Here is a 24,111-nt window from a genome sequence, read left to right on the forward strand (position 1 = left end):
CATCTTCTTGTGAATCTGAGGCAGCTTTTATTGGCTTTGATTTCCTTGCTTTCCGTTTGCCTGCCTCTGCCTGGGTATCCCAAGCAGTAGAGGGTCATCGGTGGTGAGGCTGTGGCAGCAAAGCCAGCTTCGGCCTCCCAAGCTGGGGAGGTCCTGCAGGCAGAAAGGAAGGCAGCAGAGCGGGACTCGCGGAGTGGCCGGTCCCCTGCCTCCGGACCATGACTGAGGTGCTGAGGGAGCCATGTGCCTAGAGAAGGCGGGAACCGGGAGAAAAAACCTGCCACCTGCTTTCTTTTCTCATATTTTCTGTGGCAAGAGATTTCTTGCTAACAGTGCAACCTTAAAACACACCTCTCTTGGAATCACCCTGCCCCTAACTGTTGCTTTGTTCAGAACTGAATGAAAAACTCTGGGGAACACATAGGCTGCCTCTCTGCTGGGTTTTCTAAATGCTGGGGCACAGAGAGCCCTTCTGGGCACAGGGAGCCCTTCTGGGGAGGGTTTCTATGGTAGCACCAGAACGCCACAGAATGTGCTTCTTTTGGAAATGGGAGAGGCTGCAGGAAGGTCTGGGTTAAAAGAAAGTCAAAGGAGGAGGAAGAAGGGAGCTGTGTGCAGGCTCACCTGGTCAGGCAGGTGTGCCTTTCAGAGCTGGCCATTGGGAAAGAAGTGAGAATGCTAGGCTTTCAGAGAGATTTCTCTGTCCAACAGGAAGGTGTGGACCATCTCAGTTTCCCGTTGAGAAAGTATTTATGAAACAATACCTCCCATCACTATTTATTTGCAGTGCATTCACTTCTGCTTTCTCTTTCCACTAATGAGTCAGGAGTCATGCTTTTGAAGGGCCCTCGTTTAGCTTTGAGGGAGCTCTGGGGACTTGCTGGTCTTCTTGTAAGGAGCTTGAAGAGTTACCGACATCTCTTTGACCCCTTCCTACAGGCTGTGAGCCAGAGGCCAGGCCTGGCCCAGTGCCTCTTCTGTTCACCCTTCCTGCGTTTTGCTGTGTTAACTTTGACCCGGTGGGAAGGATGAAGTGCCTGGGTCTGGGTCCATGGAAATGGAACACTCGGTGGGGTCTGTGTTAGGTGAGAGAGGCTCGGCCCAGGACCACATATGTGCTGTGCTCGGGGAGTGGGGGACACACACGTATCTGGGAACTCTGGTTGCCTTGCCCCTGGTGGTGTGAAGGAGATTGACTTTGTACTCTTTTGTACATTTTTATTTATTTATTTTTTTAAAGCTACTATTTCTTTTCTTTTTAATTTTTTTGAGGGAACATTTATTTATTTATTGGCTGCGTTGGGTCTTCGTTGCTGCGCGCGGGCTTTCTCTAGTTGAGGCGAGCGGGGGCTACTCTTTGTTGCGGTGTGTGGGCTTCTCATCAAGGTGGCTTCTCTTGTTGTGGAGCACGGGCTCTAGGCGCACAGGCTGCAGTAGTTGCAGCACGTGGGCTCAGTAGTTGTGGTGCACGGGCTTAGTTGCTCTGCGGCATGTGGGATCTTCCTGGACCAGGGGTCAAACCCATGTCCCCTGCGTTGGCAGCCGGATTCTTAACTACTGCGCCACCAGGGAAGTCCCTATTTTTATTTTTTTAACCAGGTAGATTTATAAAAAATGGATATATCTCCTTCCTTCTCAAATTCCCAGGGGAAAACAAATGTTGAAACTGTAAGACATATGTTAGAACTGTCAAACGTACACAGATTCCACTAAGTTGTATAAATTGTGAAGCAGGAGCCGTGGTTCTGTTTGTTTTTTGATAGTGTGAACACGACCACCTCTTTCATCAAAATGAAAAATAGAAATCTGGCATCACCCCCGTTATTTGAGCCACACTATGCCCATGTGATGGCAGCTCTGAATTTCGGGGTAGAAGAAAGAGATGGTCCTTGAGGAGTTTATGCTCTGAAATACAGAAAGCTGCTTTATTGTAATAAAGCCTAAGACAAATAGATAAGAACCACCACACCACGAATCCCCTTTAAGAAAGTCTTTAACGGGAATAAAGATGCAGACCTACTAGAGGATGGACTTGAGGATACGGGGAGGGGGAAGGGTAAGCTGGGACAAAGCGAGAGAGTGGCATGGACATATACACTGCCAAACGTAAAATAGATAGCTAGTGGGAAGCAGCCGCATAGCATAGGGAGATCAGCTCGGTGCTTTGTGACCACCTAGAGGGGTGGGATAGGGAGGGTGGGAGGGAGGGAGACGCAAGAGGGAAGAGATATGGGAACATATGTATATGTATAACTGATTCACTGTGTTATAAAGCAGAAACTAACACACCATTATAAAGCAATTATACTCCAATGAAGATGTTAAAAAAAAAAAAAAGAAGACAGTCTTTAAATTGAGTTCATAGTTATTGTCCAAGAAACCTTTAGGGGAGGCTAGTAGGCTCATAAGGATTCTTTTTCTTTTCTTTTCTTTTTTACGATTATAAAACAAAAAGTAAGAAGTCACTATTTTGGAAATATAAAGTGTGGACTGTAAAATCCTATAAGCCTAACTTCATCAGTTTAGAATGTAACTCTCCATTATGAAAAAAAAAAGAAAATCTGGATATACTAATGTTGCTCTTTTTAAAAGAAATACTGTTACAACTTGCCTTTTTCACTTAACAGTGTATCTTTTATGTCTTTTCCTGCCAGTCCTCAGAAATCTACCTTATTATTTTAAACTATGGAGATTGGCCTCATTATTAAACAGTTCCATGTTATTCTATAATATAGATGTGCCATGCTTTATGTAACCAGCTTCCTGCTAATGGACTTTTGGGTTGGTTTCCAATTTTTCTGATTTATGATGCTGCCGAAGTAAACATCCCTGTACATGTATTTCTGTAAAATAAATTCCTAGAAGTGGTATTGCTGGGCCCCAGGATCAGCATGTGTTAAATTTTAATATAGATTGTCAGATGGTCTTCCCAAAAGTTTATACACAGATGCTAGCCTTCCAGAATGTCTGAGAGGTTTTCCTCCACACCCCTTCCGATACCCTGTCATTAATCTTGCAAACATTTGCCGGTCTAATCTGGTGAAAACTGATATACTATGATTTAAAATTTTTTTCCTTGTTAGTGAGATGGAGCATCTTTTCACCTCTTTTTTGTGATCGTTTGTATTTCTTCTGTGATTGCTTCTTTGTGTCATTTGTCTGTTTTTACAGGGTTGTTTCTCTCTTTTGTGTGTGTTTTTGAGCACTCTCACATACAAAAAAATTAGTTCTGTTTCTGAGTGAGCAAGGGGTCTTACCCTAGGTTTTTGTTTGTTTGTTTGTTTGCGGTACGCGGGCCTCTCACTGTTGTGGCCTCTCCCGTTGCGGAGCACAGGCATGTGGGATCCTCCCGGACCGGGGCACGAACCCGCGTCCCCTGCATCGGCAGGCGGACTCTCAACCACTGCGCCACCAGGGAAGCCCTACCCTAGGATTTTTTAGGCCTCTAGGCGGTCCATGAATAAGCTTCAGGAGGGCTGGGCACTCCCTTTAGATTCTCAGCAAGCAAGCACATTGTGTGTGTGTGTGTCTGCATGGGCACACACATGCCCTGCAGGTGCATTTTTCTAGAGGAGGGTCTGTCGCTTTCATCAGCCTCTAGTAGGTCTGTGTGAGGCCAAACGCACTGCAGCAGGAGTGTTCCTGCTAGCTCTTGGCTCTCCCAGAGGGAGGTAAAGGCTGCACAGCCCAGATAGTGACCAGGCAAGAAAGCCATCTAATCATCACCTGCAGCATTTGGTTAGCAGGCGTCTGTTTAAGGGAGGTTGGTGGCTTGTCCTCTAAGGTCCCCATTCTTGGATCTAGAGCAGAGGTCAGCAAGCGGCAGCCCCCAGGACACATCCAGGCCACTGCAGGTTTCTGTAAACAAAGCTTTACTGGCACAGAGCCGCTCCCACTTGTTTCTTTTGTGCTGTGGCAGCAGAGTGAAGTCTTTTACAGAGACCACATGGCCTGCAGAAGCTAAAATAGTTAATCTCTGTCCCTTTACAGAAGAAGTCCAACAACCTTTGGTCTAGAGGCACCAAGAAGCTGCTCAGTCACAATTCCCTGTTGGAAAGCAGGGGTGACACCCACCCCCAGCCCCTGCTCACTCCCCTTCTAGTTTCATGGCCCAACTCCCTAAGCACCTTTTTTTTGTTTGTTTTTTTGTTTGTTTGTTTTTGCGGTACTCGAGCCTCTCACTGTTGTGGAGTCTCCCGTTGAGGAGCACAGGCTCCAGACGCGCAGGCTTGGCGGCCATGGCTCACGGGCCCAGCCGCTCCGCGGCATGTGGGATCTTCCCGGACCGGGGCACGAACCCGTGTCCCCTGCAGCGGCAGGCGGACTCTCAACCACTGTGCCACCAGGGAAGCCCCAGCACCTTTTTTTTAAGTGTTTTTTTTTTTTTTTTTTTGATTTATTTGTTTTTGGCTGCGTTGGGTCTTCGTTGCTCTGCGCGGGCTTTCTCTAATTGTGGTGAGCGGGGGCTACTCTTCTTTGCGGTGCGCAGGCTTCTCATTGTGGTGGCTTCTCTTGTTGCAGAGCACAGGCTCTAGGCACCCGGGCTTCAGTAGTTGTGGCTCGCGGGCTCTGGAGCGCAGGCTCAGTAGTTGTGGCGCACGGACTTAGTTGCTCCGCGGCATGTGGGATCTTCCTGGACCAGGGCTCGAACCTGTGTCCCCTTCATTGGCAAGCAGATTCTTAATCACTGCGCCACCAGGGAAGCCCCCTAAGCGCTTTTTATGTCATCTGTTTCCTCCTCCCCGCGCTGCCCCTGGCCTGAGGGACCTCCTTGGGCGTTCCTCTGTCCTGTGAGGCCTCAGATAAGGAGCCTCTCCGGAACAGACCCCGAAAGGGGAACGAGAAGCAGGTCAGTGAGGGCAGGGCTGGAGCTCTTGGGCAATGTTCCTGGGCTGGCCGAGGCTTCTGCTGAGCAGAGCTGAATCTCGTTCTGACACAGCCCAGGCCTTTGAGAAAGCAGAACTGTCAGGATCGGCTCCCGGAGACGCCGAGCCAGCAGCACAACGGTACTTTCCGTTTGGGTCTCCCACCCATGTTCTAACTGGGGGGACAAAGGAGTCTTCAGGGTCGCCTTTAGGAGCTTCCTAAATCAAATCTCCTACAGCAGCTCTGGGTCCATGGGTAATCACTCCGTAATAACCTGGGAATCTGGGGGGAATGTTGCCAGGGAGATCTTAATTGGGGGACTTTCTGAGTCCCAAGGGGTTTTGTGTTGCATGGGCTGTGGTATAAATAAAGATGACCAGAGACAGTGAGCTGCTACCCCCATTGGTGGAGAGGGGGCCCCAAGTTGGCAGAATGCCTTTTCCCCACAGGCCTGTAGACCTTCCTACAGAGCCGGAGAGGTGTGTACTCATAGGTGATCCCATCCCCTAGGGCAGAGACTGGATCCCATGCCAGGTGGGCTGCTTAATGGCTAGAACTGGCTTTCCCAGGTCCCTGCCGCAGAGGGCCCCGGGCAATGCGACACCCTCAGAGGAGGAGGGTGCGGGTCATTGGTGGTGCAGGGCACACCCCGAGGTGCCGAGCCTCAGCCTCCCCCCTGGACATCTGGACAGCATACTCTGGTCTGTTTGCTCAAGGCCTCGCATTTGCTCAGGTCTTTAACTCGCTTCATTGGCTCGAGGAAAACACCAGCCGGTGGCGGAGGCGGCATCTCTGGGCCGCCATCCGACGATCCGGGGCCAGGGTTGCTTAGAGATGGGAACAGATGCCGCCAGTGTAGTGAGCATGTCATTTCCACTTCATTCCTCTGACCCCTGTCAGTGTGGGTGAGACGGGGAGTTCTGAGCTGAAACCCTCCCAGAAAAGTGATGACAAAATGTTGCCAGGCTCCTTAATGAAAAATTTCTCTGTGGGCTTCCCCTATTTGATTTATTGAAGACTTACTTTGAACCTGAGGAAGAAGTGATCCCACGGGAGTTGGGGTCTGGGTGTGAAGAGAAATAAATATCCCTCTTCAAACACCTGAGAGAAGGGGAGGGAGAGGATTCTGGGTACAGCAGTGAAGCAAATGTCCCCTGGGGGTGTGTGTGGGAGTTTAGCATTCCTGCTCAGGCCAGGAGAGGGTCCCCAAGGCATCCTACGTGCCCCAGGTGCCAGGTGAGCAGGACCCTCCCAGTGCCCAGAGCCAGCTCTGCCTCTGGGTTTCTGTTCTGAGCCTTGAGAACCCAAAGCAGTCAGCTGATCACCATTGGCTTGGGAAAAATTCACCCGTCAGAGTGCACCACATTCCGAAGTTGCCCCAGCACGTGACTCGTTCAGGGGTGGACAGAACATGTAGTGGGGACATCGGGGATGGACCTGGCTGGGAAAGCGGATGAGGTGACTGGGGTGTGGAGCCCCTCCGCCTCACCCCTTCTGCAGTGGAGCGGAAAGGTGACCACAGGACCTTCTCCGGGCAGTGTGTGCTTGGAGCTGTTGGCTGGGAAGGGTTAGAAAAGAGCCCGGCTTTGCCGAGTCCGCTTGTCCAGACTGGCACCTGGATCCTGGCCTGCTCAGGTTGCACAGAGCTCTGCGTGTGTACCGCCGCCACCTGAGGACGAGGCTCACCTCTGGAAGGGGCCTGAGGACCAGAATGCCAGCCCCTCGCCCACCCGGCGCGGCACGCGGCTGCTCCCTGAGGACCCAGCTGGCGGGCTGAGGAGATCACTGATTTGGAAAGTCGCTGCCAGGTGGCTACACAGTGGCTCTTCTGTCCCACCTGCCAGCAAGCCCCAGGCCTGAGTTGGGGGGCCCTGGGAAGAGAGGCATCTTAAAGAGGGTCCTCCAAGGAGGACGGCCCACCCTCGCCGTGCTGGAGGCTAGGCTTCTGGTGGTTCTCATCCAGTAGCAGCCTCTGTGGCCAGCACTCCAGGGGAGGGGCCATCTGCAGCTGCTGTTTTCCCCTCTGGGAAGGTCACACAGCCTGTTTACAGTGCAGCCCAGGGGCTGAGAGAATGAGTCACCACCGGCTCACGCAGGGATGGCCTCCCCATGTGAGCCAGGCCAGCACGGAGGGCCGGTTCTGCCCGGCTGAGCCCCCTCCAGCCCTAGTCCTCCCCGAGGCAGCAGGGGTGGTGGTGGGAAGCACACAGAGCCCAGGAGGGGGCCTGCGCCCCCCACCTGCAAGTGCAGTTGTGAGCCCAGGGTCAGGAAGCCGCCCCTGCTGAGTGTTTTCCCCGCATCTGTCATTGCAGTTCAGCTACAGCTTCCTACTTGGCAGAAGACGTGGTTCTTGCCCCTCCGCCCGACCCTCAAGCCGGTACTAGGGCACTCTGCTCAGTACTCAGCCACCACTCACTCTATCACCAGGGCTTCTGAGTGGCCATTATGTGCAGCTGAGGTCAGGCAGAGGCAGAAGGAGAGAGGAGGGAGGGAGGGAGGGAGGGCCATGTGGAGACCAGTGGGGGAGGAGACTCAGACAAGAAGATGAAACAAGAGAGAGTCTACAGCCAAATGCAAGTCCACCTGACAGTGTGGCCCTGGACTGTGGGGAGGTCGGCCAAGGAAGGTCAAGGGGAGAGAAGGAGGCAGGTAGGTCTAAAAGGAGCATCGGAACGGATCTAAGAAATCTCTAGTGGGGAGAGCAAACAGAATGCTTAATAAGGGACGCAGAGAGGTGTGAGAGGTAAGGGTAATTGCCTTGGTTCCCCAAATCAAGTGTGTACCCTTCAAGGGCCATGTGAGTTTTCCAAGACACAGAGTAACCCAGTGGCTATGCACATAAGCTTGACCTGCTTTGGATTCCAAATTTGACCCTTACCAGCTTGGGGGAGTCCCTTGACTTTTCTAATCCTAAAGTTTTGTACCATTAAGTGAGGGTAATAAGTGACATCTGGGACTTCCCTGGTGGCGCAGTGGTTAAGAATCTGCCTGCCAATGCCGGGGACATGGGTTCGAGCCCTGGTCTGGGAAGATCCCACATGCTGCAGAGCAGCTAAGCCCACGTGCCACAACTACTGAGCCCGCGTGCCACAACTACTTAAGCCCACGCACCTAGAGCCCGTGCTCTGCAACAAAGAGAAGCCATCGCAATGAGAAGCCCACGCACTGCAACGAAGAGTAGCCCCTGCTCGCTGCAACCAGAGAAAGCCTGCGCGCAGCAACAAAGACCCAACACAGCCAAAAATAAATAAATGAATAAGTTTATTTTTCTAAAAAAGTGACACCTATCTGGTAAGGATGTTTTGAGGGCTTTTAGGATAATAATAGTTGCTATTATAATAATAATGCTATTATATGATTTAGTATATTAACTATATATATATAACTATGTTACATTATTATACAACTTAATAATAAGGAAAAATCCTCTGATCGAGCTGCTCCTGGGCACAGCAAATGGGGGAAATTTCCTCTGGCAGGCATGACAGCTTTGGGAGGAAGGGAAGGAAGTAGCTAAAGGATAAAACACAATTAGTATTAACATATGAAAAATAATTAATGCCCCCAGGGAAACCTTCTTGTCTCCTGTGCTTGCTATTTTGTGACCACACATTGACTACTGCCAGGATGTTTATGCTTTGGGTTTCGCTGGTCAGGGTCATCCTTGATACTGTTTTCAGAGAGATTTCATCTGACACAAATGTTAGGTAGTCCCTAAAAGCTGAAACAGACTTTGACTACCTATTTAAACACTTATATTGGTTAAAAAAAAAAAAAAAAAAAAAACCCACCACGAACTAAGAAGTTAAAGGCCAAACTAGGAAAACATACCTACAGTATATGGACAAACAGTGAGGGTCTTTAATATATAAAGAGCCTATGCCAAATCAATATGAACAAATTAACATCCTCATAGGAAGAAAGGACAATAGGAATATAAATGACTGATTTTAAAAACCATAGAAAAAATGTTCAAAGTCATTAACAATCAATAAATGTAAGTTTTTTCAATTTCAATTGGTGTAAGTTTTCTGGAAGGCAGTCTGGCACAGAGTATCACAAAAACTTAAAAATGTGTATTCCCTTTTGCCAAATGATTCTACTTTTGGGAATTTACCTTAAGGAAATCATAGCTATATGCATGTATGTTTATCTTCAAGGATGTTCATTAAAATGTTATTTATGATAAAAATTAAAAAGGCTCTGAGAACATCAGAGAAATGGTTGCATAAATTATAGACCATCCAGAAAAGGAAATACCGGACAGTTGTTACAAATTATGTTGAAGATGAATACTAAATTACAAAATATTTATAATATATCAAGTAAAAAAAGAAAAAGTTTATAAAATAATATGTAGCATATGATCCCAGTTTGGTTACAAAGCTATAGGTATTTATGGGAAAAAGATTGAAAGGAAATATATCAAAATGGTAACATGGCTATATCAGGGGAATTTTTATTTCATTCTTTACGTGTACTTTGTTCCAGATGTTTTACAATGGACACGCATTGCTCTTCTAATCAGGAAAAATAATCGTAATTTAAATACAAGATGTACATGTTGGTAAGAAGGCTGCATAGCGTGGTTTGCCCTGAGGCTCTGTACACCCTAGGAATGGCCCTGCTGACTAAAATAACATGTTAGAGAGGAGAATTTTCAGGATGTTGCAAAGAATGTTCCAGGCAGGGAGAGGCAGGGAAGCAAGGAGGGCAGCTGGAGGTTACTGCCCTTTTCCAGGCATGAGGGCAAGTGTCTCATCCAGGACCAGATGTCAAGTCAGTCTCCTCTCCCAGCTTCCTGTTCTTGCCTGTCCTGGATCCAGTTCTGGGGAGAAGACTCCAGAAGGTGAGGTCAGAGTTGCCCACTAGCCCCAAGCCCCTGTTGTTCTGTTCTAGCTTGGGTTAGGGTAGAAGGAAAAGGGCTACCTAGCAAGCAGTCTGCTCTTCAGAAGTATCCCCTCGCCCTGTCAAAAAGTTGGGGGCACTCTTTTTACCCAGAGGTGACAACTGCAACAAAAGTGTTTCCTGGCTTGACTGCACCGAGTGGCTTCTCTCCTCCATCTGCTCTTCTGGTTGGGTTCTAAGCCCTCTTTGACCCCTTTCTTCCTCCACATGCCCTGTGGAGGCTGGAGTGGCATCCCAGGCTAGAACAGTTTCCTCTTTCCTTACAAGTGGAACTAATCTTTGGATTCTCCCTGGGGCAGATGTGGCCCCAGAAATGCCTGAGGCTGCCTTGCTGGAGTAGCCAGCGTGGCACAGCCCAAATATGTGAGCTCAGAAGCCGAGGCATGTCCTCTGAACCACAGCATACCTGGGAGGCAGGTGTGCAAAGAGTGAGGTTGTGCACCTTTAGTGCTCACTCGGATGTGCCTGGGCCCCCATGAGCACGTCACATTTCCTCTGTCTTTGCCTGGGGGAGTTTCCATATGCTCCTTCTCTCCCTCTGACCCTCTCTGAAAAGACTGAGTTGACACGGGGGGCTGGAAGAAGAGATCTTTGTGTGCTGGGGCTTCTTCTGGTAGGCTGGAGAGCCACCCTGGCTTCATGCCGTAGGATGGCTTTGTTGGCCATACACTATAGATTAATTCATGTTCCTTTTAAATCCTGGGATCCCCAAACATCTCAAGTCTCTTATTCATGTTTTTTTTTTCTTAACAGTGATACTGAGACATAATTCACATACCATACAATTTACCTAAAGTATACAGTTCAATGGTTTTTAGTTTATTTATAGAGTTACACAGTCATCACCAGAATCCATCATATCACCCCAAATCACATCTCTGTACCCATCAGCATTTCTCCCTATTCCTCCCAGCTGCTTCCACCCCAGCCCTAGGCGACCCCTAATCTGTTCTCTGTCTCTATGGGTTTGCCTGTTCTGGACATTTCATATGAATGGAATCGTACAATTTTGTGCTCTTTCATGACTGGTTCTTTCACTTAGCATAATGTTTTCAGGGTTTATCCACGTTGTATTGATAGCATGTATCGATACTTCATTTGTTTTTGTGGCTGAATGATATTCCATTGTGTGAATATACCACATTTTGCTTATCCAGTCATTGATGGGCATGGAGGTTGTTTCCACTTTTTGTATATTATAAAGAATGGGGACTTCCCTGGCCGGCCAGTGGTTAAGACTCTGCGCTTCCACTGCACGGGGTGTGGGTTCAATCCCTGGTCGGGGAACTGAGATCCTGCATGCCACAAGGTACAGCCAAAAAAACCAAAAACACTGCTATAAACATTCATGTACACATGGGCATATATTTTCATCCCTCTTGGGTATATATATACCTAGGAGTGAAATATCTGGGTCATATGGTAGCTCTGTGTTTAATTGAGGAACTGCCAGTGTTCTCCAAAGTGGCTGTATACCATTTTACATTCCTACCAGTAGTGTAGGAGGGTTCTCATTCCTCTGTATCAGCACCAGCGTTTGTTATTATGTGTTGTGTTTTTTTTTTAATTATTATTATAACCACCCTAGGGGGTATGAAGCAGTATCTCATTGTAGTTTTAATTTGCATTTCCCTATGATTAATGATATTGAGTATCTTTTCATAAGGTTATTGGCCATCTGTATGTCTTCTCTGGAGAAATGTCTATTCAGAAATGTCTATTTGCCCATTTTTTTAAATAAATTTATTTTATTTTATTATTATCATTATTATTTTTTTGGCTACGTTGGGTCTTCACTGCTGCGCGCAGGCTTTCTCTAGTTGAGGTGAGCGGGGGCTACTCTTCGTTATGGTGCACCGGCTTCTCATTGCGGTGGCTTCTCTTGTTGCGGAGCACAGGCTCTAGGCATGCGGGCTTCAGTAGCTGTAGCACACAGGTTTCAGTAGTTGTGACTCGCGGGCTCTAGAGTGCAGGCTCAGTAGTTGTGGTGCACGGGCTTAGTTGCTCCGCGGCATGTGGGATCTTCCTGGACCAGGGCTCCAACCCGTGTCCCCGGCATTGGCAGGCGGATTCTTAACCACTGTGCCACCAGGGAAGCCCTATTTGCCCATTTTAAAAATGGTTATATGTGGTTTTTTTTTTACTGAGTTGTAGGAGTTCTTTATACACTGCAGATACAGGTGCCCTATCAGATAGCTGATTTGTACAAATTTTCTCTCTTCTGTGCCTCTGTTCGTTTTCTTGATGGTGTCTTTGAAGCACATTTTAAATTTTGATGATGCCCCTCCTTCATTTTTAATTGTGGTCAGAACAGGCAGAAATGATGAGGGGCAGGTAAATAAACACATTCAAACGGCCTCCGTTCAGCAAAAGCAGATTAGCTTGCGGGCAGCCATCACGTGGTCTGTGTTTGATAAAACCCCAAAATGATTGCAGACAAAGGAGGAGGGGAACATATATTAGGTCCATAGAAACACCTGAGTTCAGTGAAACAGGTTGGCAGATCCAGGGAGCGATTCTCAATGCCAGGGACCTTGTGGGTGTGGCTGGGAAACCTTCAGTAAGCGGTACGAGCGCCCCTGAGGTTAGCAAGAGCAGCCAGGACTGCCGTTTGAGGAGGATGCGCTTTGCCCCATGTCTGTTTGGATCCATGACCGAGTTGCCATATTATACCATGTCTGGATTTGTATGGAATCACTGGGGGTTTTAGCTTCGCAGTCGTGTTGGACGGGCCCAGAGCAAGCTGCTGTGAGATGGGAAGAGCGGCCTCACAGGGAAGAGAGCCTGAGCCTCCCTTGCCGTTGCTCTTTCCAGATGGAAAAGGGGAAAGCCCTCCTTGGACCTAGAAATTCAGACGCAGGACTTCCGGGCCAGCCCCCTCGTCCGCCCTGGGGGCTATAGAATTCTGATTGGCACCTTCCAGAGACCTACTCTTCTCAGCAAGAAAAGCAGCCTTTGCTGACATCTGGTCCTTCTGGGACACGGATATTTTTATTTATAAAATGATCTCATCCTCAAATAGATTCTTATTCCTAACAGGCTTGCTCCCTTTGAGGGTTGCCTCAGGCTCCCAGCTGTGCTTGCTGGCATCTTCCTGTAACCCTGCAAAGGCAGAAGGACCTGGCCTGTGCCGGAGAAGAGAGGAGGGATGCTTGCCAACCAGGAAGTCTACCAGCTCTGTCTTCATGTGCAGAGTCTGAGTTCTGTATTACTCTCCTCCCTTCCTTTATCAACCTCAGTCTGGGAAGAAAAAACTTTCAATTAGCTGCGATTACCCCTGGACCGATGCCCCCGTGAATCACACGGGGAGGAGAGTAGATAAGAAATGGTACCTGAGGATGTCATGATTCTTTCTTCCCCTCCTCTTTCATCCGTCCCCTGTCTGTTCTCTCAGCAGAAGTCTCCCTTGCTTCTTATCTTTCAGCTGCCCAACATGTTTGGTGACCTCCGGTCCACGTTTATTGCCTTGATGATTGGATCCTATGCCTCCTCAGCAGTCACCTTCCCAGGAGTCAAGGTGAGCGTGTGTACCAGTGTCTGAGCAGAGGCCTCCTTTAAGCCTCCTTCAGCGCTCCCAGAAGAGGGAAGTCATTGCGGGTGCTGGGGCCCCCCCTTCCGCCAAGCCCCATCTGGGGGCAGGATGCACCTGGGCAGCATGGGGGTAAGAAAAGAACCCTGGGGCTTCCCTAGTGGCGCAGCGGTTGAGAGTCCACCTGCCAATGCAGAGGACACGGGTTCATGCCCCGATCCGGGAAGATCCCACGTGCCGCGGAGCGGCTGGGCCCGTGAGTCATGGCCGCTGAGCCTGCACGTCTGGAGCCTGTGCTCCACGACGGGAGAGGCCACAACAGTGAGAGGCCCGCGTACCACAAAAAAAAAAACAAAAAAAAAACTGCTGTGCGTGGGGCGGGGTGGGGGGGTTGGGGGAGGGGCAGGGGGGTTGGGAAATCCAAGCATATCACTGCAAGGTGTGACTGAAGGCTGCCTTTGCGTTTCAGGCCTGGGGACAGAAAGGGGGTGAGTGTTTGTCCCCAGTCCTGAGCTAACTCTAGTCCCCCCACCCCCAGGCCTGTTGCTGTTGGGCTATATTGCTCCCCACTGCCAGAGCGCTGCTCGCAGCCAAGTTGGTTCAGCTGTTTCCCTCCCAGGCAGGATTCGGAGCCTGTGGAAGTCACACAGGGTCAGGATGGAGCAAACACCTCACTGTTCATCAGTCCCAGTTCCTGCTCCCAATCCTGTTGCTCCTGAAGGGGCTTCAGAAGGGGCTTCTGCCTTCTGTGGCACCAGCACCACATAAATCCCCTTTGCTGAGAGGTCCAAGAGGGAGAGGCCATAGGGCAAGAGGAGGAGGAGTCACAGAAGGCGTGGGCCAGGGGCTTCCCTGGGGATCCAGTGGTGAAGACTCCACGCTTCCACTGCAGGGGGCACGGGTTCGATCCCTGGTCAGGTAACTAAGATCCTGTGTGCCACACAGCGCAGCCAAAAAACAAAACAAGAAGACGTAGGCCGGCCGCCTGGACTTCGAGGCGCTTGCAGGGGCTGGGGCCAGACGTCTGGATTTTAGGGGTCCTCGAGCTCCTGGAGTGCAGAGGAGCCTACAGGTTCCCCCTCCTCCTCTTCTCCGTGTCTAACTGCTGGTCCCCTCCCTGGGTAGCTGGGCTGCTGTCTGGCACTACTCTGTGGACTCTTGTGCTGGAAATCAATGGCGATAATGACATTAACAGGCTTGCAGGCTTCTCACCTGCCAGGCCCTGTGCTGAGCCCTCTACCCGCTTGACCCCCACCTTGACACCATGAGGGTACATGCCAGTGTCACACCCATTTCACAGAGGAGCAAAGCGAGACTTCCAACTGTTCATTCCTTGAGTATTTTTCTGGCCCCTACCGTGTGTATGCTTCAGGGTACTAGAGGAACATCAGTGGACGAGGCTGGAGGTTCCTCAGGGAGCTGGCCTAGTAACAGTTGAGGAAATGAATCAAGAAGTCAAAAACCTCAGCCAGGGCTGTTCACTGTGAGCCAGTGATGTGACAGTGATGGGTGGTCTGGGAGGGCCTCTCCAAGGAGATGACATTTGGTCCAAGCTGGAGGCATTTGGTCCAGGGCGAGCTAAGATTATTGGAATGCAGGTGCCTGACGACCAAACACCCAGGCTGATGGGGCCATGCCTCCCCTCGCAGCTGAGCGCAGGGAGAGCAGGACTGCTGGGTGCCCCTACCCGCTGCCCGCTCCAGCTTCCCTCTGCTAACTCTGCCCTCCGCCCTGCCCTGACTCCAACCGCTACCCCGTTGTGCCTCTCAGGTCATCTACGACTTCGGTGCCTCCTTCATCGTCATGCTCGTGGTCTGGGCCGGCTGCTCCGGGCTGGTTTTCCTCAACTGCTTCTTTAACTGGCCGCTGGAGCCCTTCCCAGGCCCAGAGGACATGGACTACACGTAAGTGGACGTGCGGTCTGCTCCCACCCCTACGCCGGCGAGGGGCCCTGGCAGCGCGACAGACACCCTCCTGTGGCCTCTAGGGTGAAGATCAAGTTCAGCTGGCTGGGCTTCGACCACAAGATCACTGGGAAGCAGTTCTACAAGCAGGTGACCACGGTCGGGCGCCGCCTCAGCGTGGGCAGCTCCATGCGGAACGCCAAGGAGCAGGCGGCACTGCAGGAGGGCCACAAGCTGTGCCTGTCCACCGTCGACCTGGAGGTCAAGTGCCAGCCTGATGCCGCAGGTACCGCGTGCGGCCCCCACCTCCCAAGCCTGCCTGAGCCGTCAGCAGGGGCTCCTGAACCCACACCCGCACCCCAGCAACAAGGAGGGGGAGGCCGGTCCAGATGTGGAAGCTGCAGCCCCCTCGGGGGGACCAGCTCCCGCTGAGGGCTTTGTGGGTACCATCTCCCTTAATCCCCATTTCATCCCCCAAAGAGCCGGTGGCACCATCCAGCCTGCCGTACAGACGAAGGGTCAGCAAGGGTGAGGGTCTCACCCAGCTTGTTTCGTACGTCTGGGTGACCTGACTCTGCGTCCAGCCGTCCACCTCATCCAGCATGATTTGGTCGGCAAAGCAGGGCTGTCAGCCCCACGCGCCCAGCCCCTGGGTGGCGGGTGGGCTGTGGCCACGGCGGTACCGCCCGCTTCTCCCTGAGCACCCTCTTCTCCCCGTAGCGGCCCCCTCGTTCATGCAGAGCGTGTTCAGCCCCATCCTGCTGCTCAGCCTGGTCACCATGTGCGTCACTCAGCTGCGCCTCATCTTCTACATGGGCGCCATGAACAACATCCTCCAGTTCCTGGTCAGCGGCGACCAGGACGCAGGTAGGTGGCCTCCAGGCCCCGGGGCGCAGCCCATGAGCGGTGGCCACTCCTGCCCGCCTGAGGTTCAGCCCCCTGCCCGGCTGGGCTGGACCAGCAGGGCTGTGAGATGGCAGAGTCCAAGGGCCTGATTGTGTGTCAGAGCCGTTTCATCACGGCCGGGCCCAACTGTCCTTTCATGTCCCCGTCAGAGTTTCCCGGTTTAGGAGGGAGGAGAGGACTAAAATAACTACGTGTGTTTGGGATGTGGGGGTGTGTTTTTTGTTGCCTGAGGGGGACGGTTGACGTGTGTGTTCGTAAATGAAAACACGGCACGGAACGCGGTACTCCACCTGAGAGCCTGTTGAAAGGCTATCTGTCAAACCCAACGCCAAGAATCCTCCGGGAAACCGCAGGGGTGCCGCGTGGAGAGGCTGGGGGCCGAGCTGGGGGCTGGGCTACTGCGGCTGGAGGCTGGGGCTCCTGGGCCTGCACAGGATCTGTGCCCTGAACCGGGAAGCAGAGCCAGGTGGAGCCTTCCTCGTGGGTAATCCAGTCCAGGCTTGTTACTTCTGGTAAACAGAACTGATAACCCACCTGCCACTTTTCCAAGAGAACACACAAGCTGATGAGAGGTTTTGATTCTACAAAGAAAGTCATTACTTCCTCAGGGCCTGAGCTGAGTCAGCTTTAGTTATCCCTAAGCGGGACAAACACATCTGGTAAATCCTTTTTATGGGCTGTCTCATTGGTGTGCAATGTTTGGGTTGGTTCCCCCCCCCGCCCCCCCCCCCCCGGGAAGATCTGCCAGGCACTGTACATTTTTAAAGAGGATGAGAAACCTGGCCTTAGCAAAAGGGGAAGGTGACAAAGAGGCACACATAATGCAGGTGCTACTCCAAAAATGGGTGTTCGGACGTGAAGCAATGTGGAAAAATCCTATCACGCACTCTCACAAAAATTTGTAGCAAATGCAAAGATAGGAAGAAAAAGCACCTGTTTAGCTTTGTTTCGTCCAATGATATTCCCCTAGATTTCTACCCCAGGAACCCTTTTATTATGTAACATTCATTAAAATCTGTGTGCCACACTTTGGGGAGAGATGACCTCGCGTGTCTGTTTGCCCTCTATTGTAAACCCTGAGGCCCAGACAGGTGGAGACTCTGACGGGTACAGAGAAGGGCCCTCACTGGCCCTTGGAAGGCAAATCTCCCTGCCGCTGAGTCATGGCCTTTTACTCTCTGAGAACTCTTGCTGCTCAAGAGGCATTTTTTCCATCTCTTTCCCGCATTCAAAAAGCCAATTTCAAGAAGTAGAGGAAGTTGGGCCAGGAAATTCGGTCTGCAGCTGACAGGGCATTGGTTTTCCCCATCCTGCTCCTCTGAGCAGTTGTGCCTGACATCACACACACACACGCACGCACACACACGCACGCACACACACATGTCTGGCTATCAGGGTCAGGGGGCCAGTAGGTGGATGGGAGACCAGCGCTGGCTAGTGAGATACTTGGGCTGGGTGTGGGGTAGATTCTTTGCCCTCGGAGGGAACAAGGGCAACGAGGCCCAGGTTCTGCCAGGTCTTCTGCACCCACACTGCTTCCCCATCACGGTCCCCCGCAAACACCACAGGCCTGATTTACCAGCCCGCTTGTGACGAGGCACCAGCTGCACATGAGTGAGGCCCCAGCCGGCAGGAAAACGTCTGCAGACACCCGCGCTGGGCACTCTTGAGAGTCGGGGCTTGGTGGGAAATGGCGTGTGAGCTGGGCCCAGAGCTAGTCTGCCTCCGTGCCCCATCCCCCTGTAATAACCTGTGACATTTCTGCTGCTGACCTCACTCCTCTCTGCTTTTTCACTTTTGCTTTCTTGATGCAGTGATGGCTACCGGTAAGCCAGTGGGGGTGGGGGACGGGGGATCGTCAGGGAACACATGACATCCTCTCCTAGCCGGTCTCTGTTCAACTGAGAAACACCTCTCCTTGAACTCCAGACGTCCCTCTCGGCCAGACCTGTGTTTGGGGGTGGGGCGGTCAACATTCAGCTTCTGTTTGTCTGAGAAATCCCATCATAATTTTAAGGCTCTTTGAAGATTGAAGCCCTTACGTCAGTGCCCTTGTGAGTGGTGCCTTCCTGGTATATTTCTAGAGGCAGAAAGCTGACGGCCAGTCACACACAAAACCTCAGTCCCAGGCATTGGTAATTTTGTGGTTCCCAAAGTCAGAGAGACTTCCTGGAGCTTCTGGGGGAAGTCACTGTGACATACTGGATTTCGTTAGCCGTTTCTTGGAAATAGGCGAGGACTTTGGAGAAAAGAAAAGGGTGGCTTTGATTTCAGAGGTTAAGGTCTCCGGGCTCCCCTCATGACCCACAGTGACAAGGGGGCGGTTCTGGAGAAGATCCCAGAAGGGCTTGTGGGGTCACAGACTCTGCCCAGCGCCCACCGCAGGCCTCTGCCGGCAGCCCCCGTGACCCAGCCCGTCTTTATCCTCAGTGGGCCTCTACACCTCCATCTTCGGTGTGCTCCAGCTGCTCTGCCTGCTGACAGCCCCCGTCATTGGCTACATCATGGACTGGAGGCTGAAGGAGTGTGAAGATGGCCCTGAGGAGCCCGAGGAGAAAGACGCCAACCAGTGCGTAGGCGGAGCTCGTGCCCCGGGCCCAGGCCCCCAGAGGGAGAAGCCCACCGGTCAGGTGTTAGGCAGCATCAGGGTGGGTGGGTTAGGTTTTAAAGTTAGCAGGAGAGGCGAAAGAGGGCTGTGCTCAAAGCTGCTCTTGCCCGCGCTCAGCTCAGCACACATTTTGGTCTGTTGCTTCTGTAAGGAAAGTTTTTTGTATGCAAAAGTTGGGGAGGCACGGAGCTCGAAGAGAGGAGGAGAGAAACCAGAGGAAGGTCTGTGCAGACAGCTATCAAACATCCTGCTTTTAGGGCTGCTCTGCGGTCCTTAGCACACGTAGTACACCGGCAGACATCCTCAGAGTGGTCTGTTTGCCTGCAAGGTCTGCTCCACTGGGTGTGAGTAGTAAACGGCTCTAACCTTAATACGTGTCAATAGATCTGTTCATGACTGTGAGAATTAAGCAAGGGACCGGAGCCCTACTTTACAGAAGGGTTGGGCTCTAAGATCAGAGGATGAGTTAAATGCTGTCTTCTCTGACTCCACCTTAGTACAATAAGCTCCTCTTTACTGTATCAGGCCCTGTGCCAAGCCCTTAATGCACAACATCTCAGGTAAGCCTCCCAGCACCTCGATGAGTTAGACCCATTTTGCAGATGAGGGGACTGAAGCTAGGCGTCTGAGTGGCTTGCCTGAGGTCACATAGGGAGAAAGTGGTGGGTCTGGGCCTCCCTGCACATCTCTGAGCCCTTGGATGTCATACAGTTGTCCGTGGGGTATCTTTGTGGGTGTTGAGGCTGGAATCAGTAATAGCGAATTCACAGGGAAATAATTACAGAGAATGTTCTGTTATGTAGGTCAGGTCCTACAGCCAGAAGGCTGTTGGTGCCCATTCCAGTTCCATCTGCCGCATACCCGTTTCTCCTTCGCCCCTTCCTGCCGCCCAAGGAGAAATCCACTCACTCCCTTTTTTGGCTTATTATCTGGCTTAGTGTCAGCTCCCTGCAGGATTCAGGTGAAGTTGGAGCCAGTAGTGAAGGAGGCTTTGCCACATCCTGACCTGGGTGCACCCTCCTCCCCCCTCCCCATCATCGGACCTCAGTCTTCGCCGAAGCAGCGCAGGGTGTTGACGCCCGTCTCCTCGTGCCTTCTCGCGTCCGACCTCTCCACTGAGGTTGACACTCCGCGCTCAGTCGAGGGGGTGCAGTGGGGAGTGTCCCTCGTGCTGGTCTAGCCCCCACAGTCCCTAGCACATGCTTGCGGGTGGTCTCTGAGTCTTGCGCTGTCCACAAGCTGTGACTCCCGGGACCTGGCTTCCTGGGAGAGCCCATCCTCCAGGGAGCCCCCAGCTCTGGTGTGTGCTCTGCGTTTCCACAGAGGTGAGAAGAAGAAGAAGCGGGACCGGCAGATCCAGAAGATCACCAACGCCATGCGGGCCTTCGCCTTCACAAACCTGCTGCTCGTGGGCTTTGGGGTGACTTGCCTCATTCCCAACCTGCCTCTACAGGTGGGTATGGGGAGAGGGAGAAGCCAGGTGGGGTATGGAGTGATGAGACTGAAAGGTGCATGATGTTTCATGGGGGAGAGAACAGTGCTCGCTCAGCAAAGAGAACAGTGACTTTTCATTTGTTTAATTCAACCAACCAACCTATCAACCGGCCCGCTGTGATTTACCAAAGGGCCCCCTACCTGCCAGGCTCTGTACGTGCGTGATGCTGGGAGCAAGGTGTAAAGGAAACTCAGATTGCCTTTCACAGAAGACTCTTCTCTATGAAAGTACATCATTCTTCTCGGTCTTTAGGCGTCTTACCTACCACGAGTACCATCATCTTACCGTTTCTGGAACCACGTGGTGTAGTTGTGTGGCTGCTCGCTTTGCATGCGCTCGAACAGCTGAAGTCTGATGTCCAAAGAACTCTGGCTAGTCTGTGGCGTTGGTGGGAACGTCTGCTCCTCCAGTACAGGGGAGCAAGACCGACGATCCCTTGGCATCTGGGTTCAAAAGTTTAATTCCTTCTCACAAGATTTCCAGTGCCTTTGGAACCTGACTTTTGGCAGAGAGTTTGAGAAAGGTAGATTTTGTTACCTGCCTGGCTCCACCCTTAGGTCCACAGAAGTGTTCTAGTTCTAATCCCCAAATGTATGAACTTGGAAGGGACAAAAGTGATGGCATTGCTTCCAGATGGGTGTGACCCAAGTCCAGATGGTATCTTGGACCAGGTCCAGGAGGAAAGCAAGAGTCCCTTCCTACAAGTGGCCGCACGTAGAAGTTCATTGAACGCCCAGGTGTGCACCACCCACAGGTGCTACCATGTGTTTGTGCCGACACCGCGTGCAGCCAGAGTAAACCGTGGGAGGCCCTACCGGTTCCAGATGGGAGTATTGCTGCATCCCTGGTGCCCTCCCGGCCTCCTGGTGGTGGCCCTCTCCGCAAGACCGGCAGACCCTTGCCCTGACCACCCTTGTCCAGTCGCGGGGCAATGCTCAGTGAGGACAGTCATCTGCTTTGTGTTTTATCCAGTTCTTATTGAAAGGCAAGTTGTGAAAAGGCAGCAAGGCATTTGGAGTGGAAAGCAGAGCCCGCCGAGGGACGGGTGCACGTTCAGGCACAGCCCTCTCGCAGCACCGCAGGAGCAGCCCTCGCCGCCTCCACTGCCCACATTCCCGGAAACGGGTCTTGGCCGCTGAGCCCGGTGGCAGGGCTGTGTGCAAAGAGCAAACAAAGGGTCCTGGGAGCAAAGGAGACAGCTCGTGGCTCTAAGGAATCGTTAACAAGTGCTTGCTAAGCTTGCCAAGCTTGCCAGCAGTGACCTTTCCTCAGGAAAGCAGAGCTAGAGGGGAGAGGGACAGCCATCTACCAGTAGGGCCTGGGTGGCCAGGCAGGGAGACCTGGGCACAGTCCTCAGGTCCGCGAAGGCAGGAGTGGTGATTAGTGACCTCCTGCTTAGTGCTATGTCCATACGTACACTTAAGAGCAGACTCTAGATGGGGGCGGGATGGGGGGAGCCCTGGTGTTTTAGTGTTTAGTGTTTAGTGTTTGCCAATGGTGTTTAGTGTTTGCCAATTTCCACGGTGCAAGTGCTCTCGTCGTGGCTGATATCAGCCAATACGGTGTCACCAGCCGTGGAGTTGGAAAGAGACACAGTAACACACCATCATACGATATTTACAGTAGAGCAAAAAACCTTAAGAGCAGGAATTCCCTGGTGGTCCAGCGGTCAGGACTCCGCGCTTTCGCTGCTGAGGGCGCAAGTTCAGTCCCTGGTTGATCCTGCAAGCTGTGCGGTGCAGCCAAAACTAAAAAAATAAAAAAATTTTCGAAAAAACAAAAAAACCTTAAGAGCACGGCTAATGGTAAAACAGAATAAAATAATTAGGATGTGCTGGGTTTTGAGTATTCATTAACTTTGTTTTCAACGTACAGTTGACCCCTGAACAACACAAGTTTTAATTGCGTGGGTCCACTCGTACTCAGATGGTTTTCAGTGGTAAACACTAAGTACCACGTGATCCGTGGGTGGTTGAATCCGAGGATACAGAACTGTGGGTACAGAGGGCCGACTCTAAGTTACATGTGGACTGTTGGCTGCGTGGAGGGTCGGCACCCCTAGCCCCCCGTGTTGTTTAAGGGTCAACTGTGATTTGTTGAATTGTACGTTTATTACAGTTGAACTGTTAGTAGTGACTGTGTTTAACTTAAAATCGGCTCAGAATTCTTGGTAGTTCAGGAGTTGGCCCTGGAAAGCTGGCACAAGCTGACTCCAGGGCGCCAGTACTCCCACCGCTCAGGACCCCAGGAGCTGTGGGGCAAGGGGACAAGGTGAGGCCCTCCATGTCTCTTGCTCAACACTCTGCTCTCCCGCCCTCAGATCCTCTCCTTCATCCTGCACACGATTGTGCGAGGATTCATCCACTCTGCCGTCGGGGGCCTCTATGCCGCTGTGTAAGTCCTGGGAGCTGTGGGTGGCCTGGTGGCCGAGGGTAAGGGAATGACCTGAGGGAGGTTCCTGGTGGGACTGAGGGCCTGAAGGGGGCCATCTTGCTCACTTGGGGTTCATCCTCTGGCCTTAGGTACCAGGGCTTCTGTTGGGGTGTCAGGGGAAGGCCATACCTGGCAGGAGCAGGTCAGTGGGCAGTTGGGTGCCCACAAGCCTTGGCGTTTAACAGGAAGTCAGTTCCCCCAGCCAAGGTGCCGCTCGTTGTTGCTGCGCAGCCGGGTTCTGAGGCTGCCTCTGGCTGCTCATGGGAAGGGCCGGGGGGTGGGTTCTAGCTGCCCACAGCTCAACGGTGATCTTCAAGTGGGCTTCAGCGGCGGCAGTGACGTGACTAACTGAGCCCAGGATGTGCCTGACAGATCCCACCCAGGGCCTCAAAGGGCTGGTTCTGTCCACAGCCTTCTTAGGCCTTGGCTAAAGTGAAACCTGCCTCCTTTTCCAAGAGGCCACACATGCCTAAGGAACCATAGTTGTTCCTTCTCCTTGGGCCGGGCCTCGGCTCACACACTGGAACCCAAACACCATCCACTGTCTCCCTCCGACCAAAGACTAGCCCGTTCCTCCAGCCGTTCCTTGCTAGGAGTCCCTTCTCACCTCTGGGGCCACGATGCCTGGCGTGGCCCCAGAATTCTGGCAGAATCTGGCTAAGGTTTTGCCAGAACTCTCTCCCTCTCTCAACAGTATCCCATGGGGGTCATTCCAGGTCTGCCTGTTCCACCCCCACCTACCCCCCGGGCCTGGAGGAAGTTGTGGCTGCCCTGGCAGAGTCTGAGGGCCTCGTCCGAGGGCTGTGATGCTATGTTTCCGTGATTACACAACGCTCCTCTGGAAGAGGGTGCAGCCAGGCCGGGCCCAGCCTCCGACCTGCCCGCTGGGCCCGGCTCACAGGCTGCAGACTCCGGCTGGCACCGCACCTCCCACTTGGCTTGGCCAGACACCCCCGGGCCCCGGGGCCTCACGCTGGTCCAAAAGACAAATTCGCTTTGCAGAACTGCTCAGCAGAAAGCAGTCCAGGGATGGACACCCCATTCCCACCTCTTCTCTGCCACTGGAGGTGCAGCCTGGGGGCACCGGCACCTGGGGCCAGGCTGCGAACGAGCATGTGGGAAGCCGGAGCATGGCCCCCTGTGGTGACAGGTTCTCTACTGCCCCGGCAGGTACCCCTCCACGCAGTTTGGCAGCCTCACAGGCCTGCAGTCCCTGGTCAGTGCACTCTTCGCTCTCCTGCAGCAGCCCCTGTTTCTGGCTATGATGGGTCCCCTCCAAGGAGACCCCCTGTGGGTAAGAAGGATCGCGGGGCAGAGGGCTATGGGCATCCGCCCCACTCTGCTGGTTGGGAGCTGGGAGGCATCACTCGGGGGCTTCTAGAACCCCGGGACAGGCAGTTTGGAACTTTGGTTAGGATCAATTCAGGAACCCCTTGTGAATGGGCAGGAGGGACAAGAGGAG

General features: G+C 52.3%; 1 protein-coding gene across 4 annotated transcripts in view; it reads left to right on the forward strand.

Moving 5' to 3' along the window:
• Positions 1 to 24,111, forward strand: part of SLC43A2 (solute carrier family 43 member 2) — a 41,428-nt gene that overhangs the window by 12,685 nt on the left and 4,632 nt on the right. For 3 of the 4 annotated variants that reach the window (XM_079904819.1, XM_079904818.1, XM_079904821.1), the window contains exons 6-14: positions 13,199 to 13,291; positions 15,074 to 15,207; positions 15,291 to 15,493; positions 15,928 to 16,074; positions 17,928 to 17,939; positions 18,544 to 18,682; positions 20,045 to 20,174; positions 22,537 to 22,610; positions 23,820 to 23,943. In XM_079904819.1, coding sequence (XP_079760945.1) covers positions 13,199 to 13,291; positions 15,074 to 15,207; positions 15,291 to 15,493; positions 15,928 to 16,074; positions 17,928 to 17,939; positions 18,544 to 18,682; positions 20,045 to 20,174; positions 22,537 to 22,610; positions 23,820 to 23,943 — 1,056 coding nt within the window. The remainder of the gene's footprint in view (positions 1 to 13,198; positions 13,292 to 15,073; positions 15,208 to 15,290; positions 15,494 to 15,927; positions 16,075 to 17,927; positions 17,940 to 18,543; positions 18,683 to 20,044; positions 20,175 to 22,536; positions 22,611 to 23,819; positions 23,944 to 24,111) is intronic. The other variant, XM_079904820.1, reaches the window with a different exon arrangement.

Source organism: Stenella coeruleoalba (assembly GCF_951394435.1).
Source record: "Stenella coeruleoalba genome assembly, chromosome: 19".
NCBI classification, from domain to species: domain Eukaryota; kingdom Metazoa; phylum Chordata; class Mammalia; order Artiodactyla; family Delphinidae; genus Stenella; species Stenella coeruleoalba.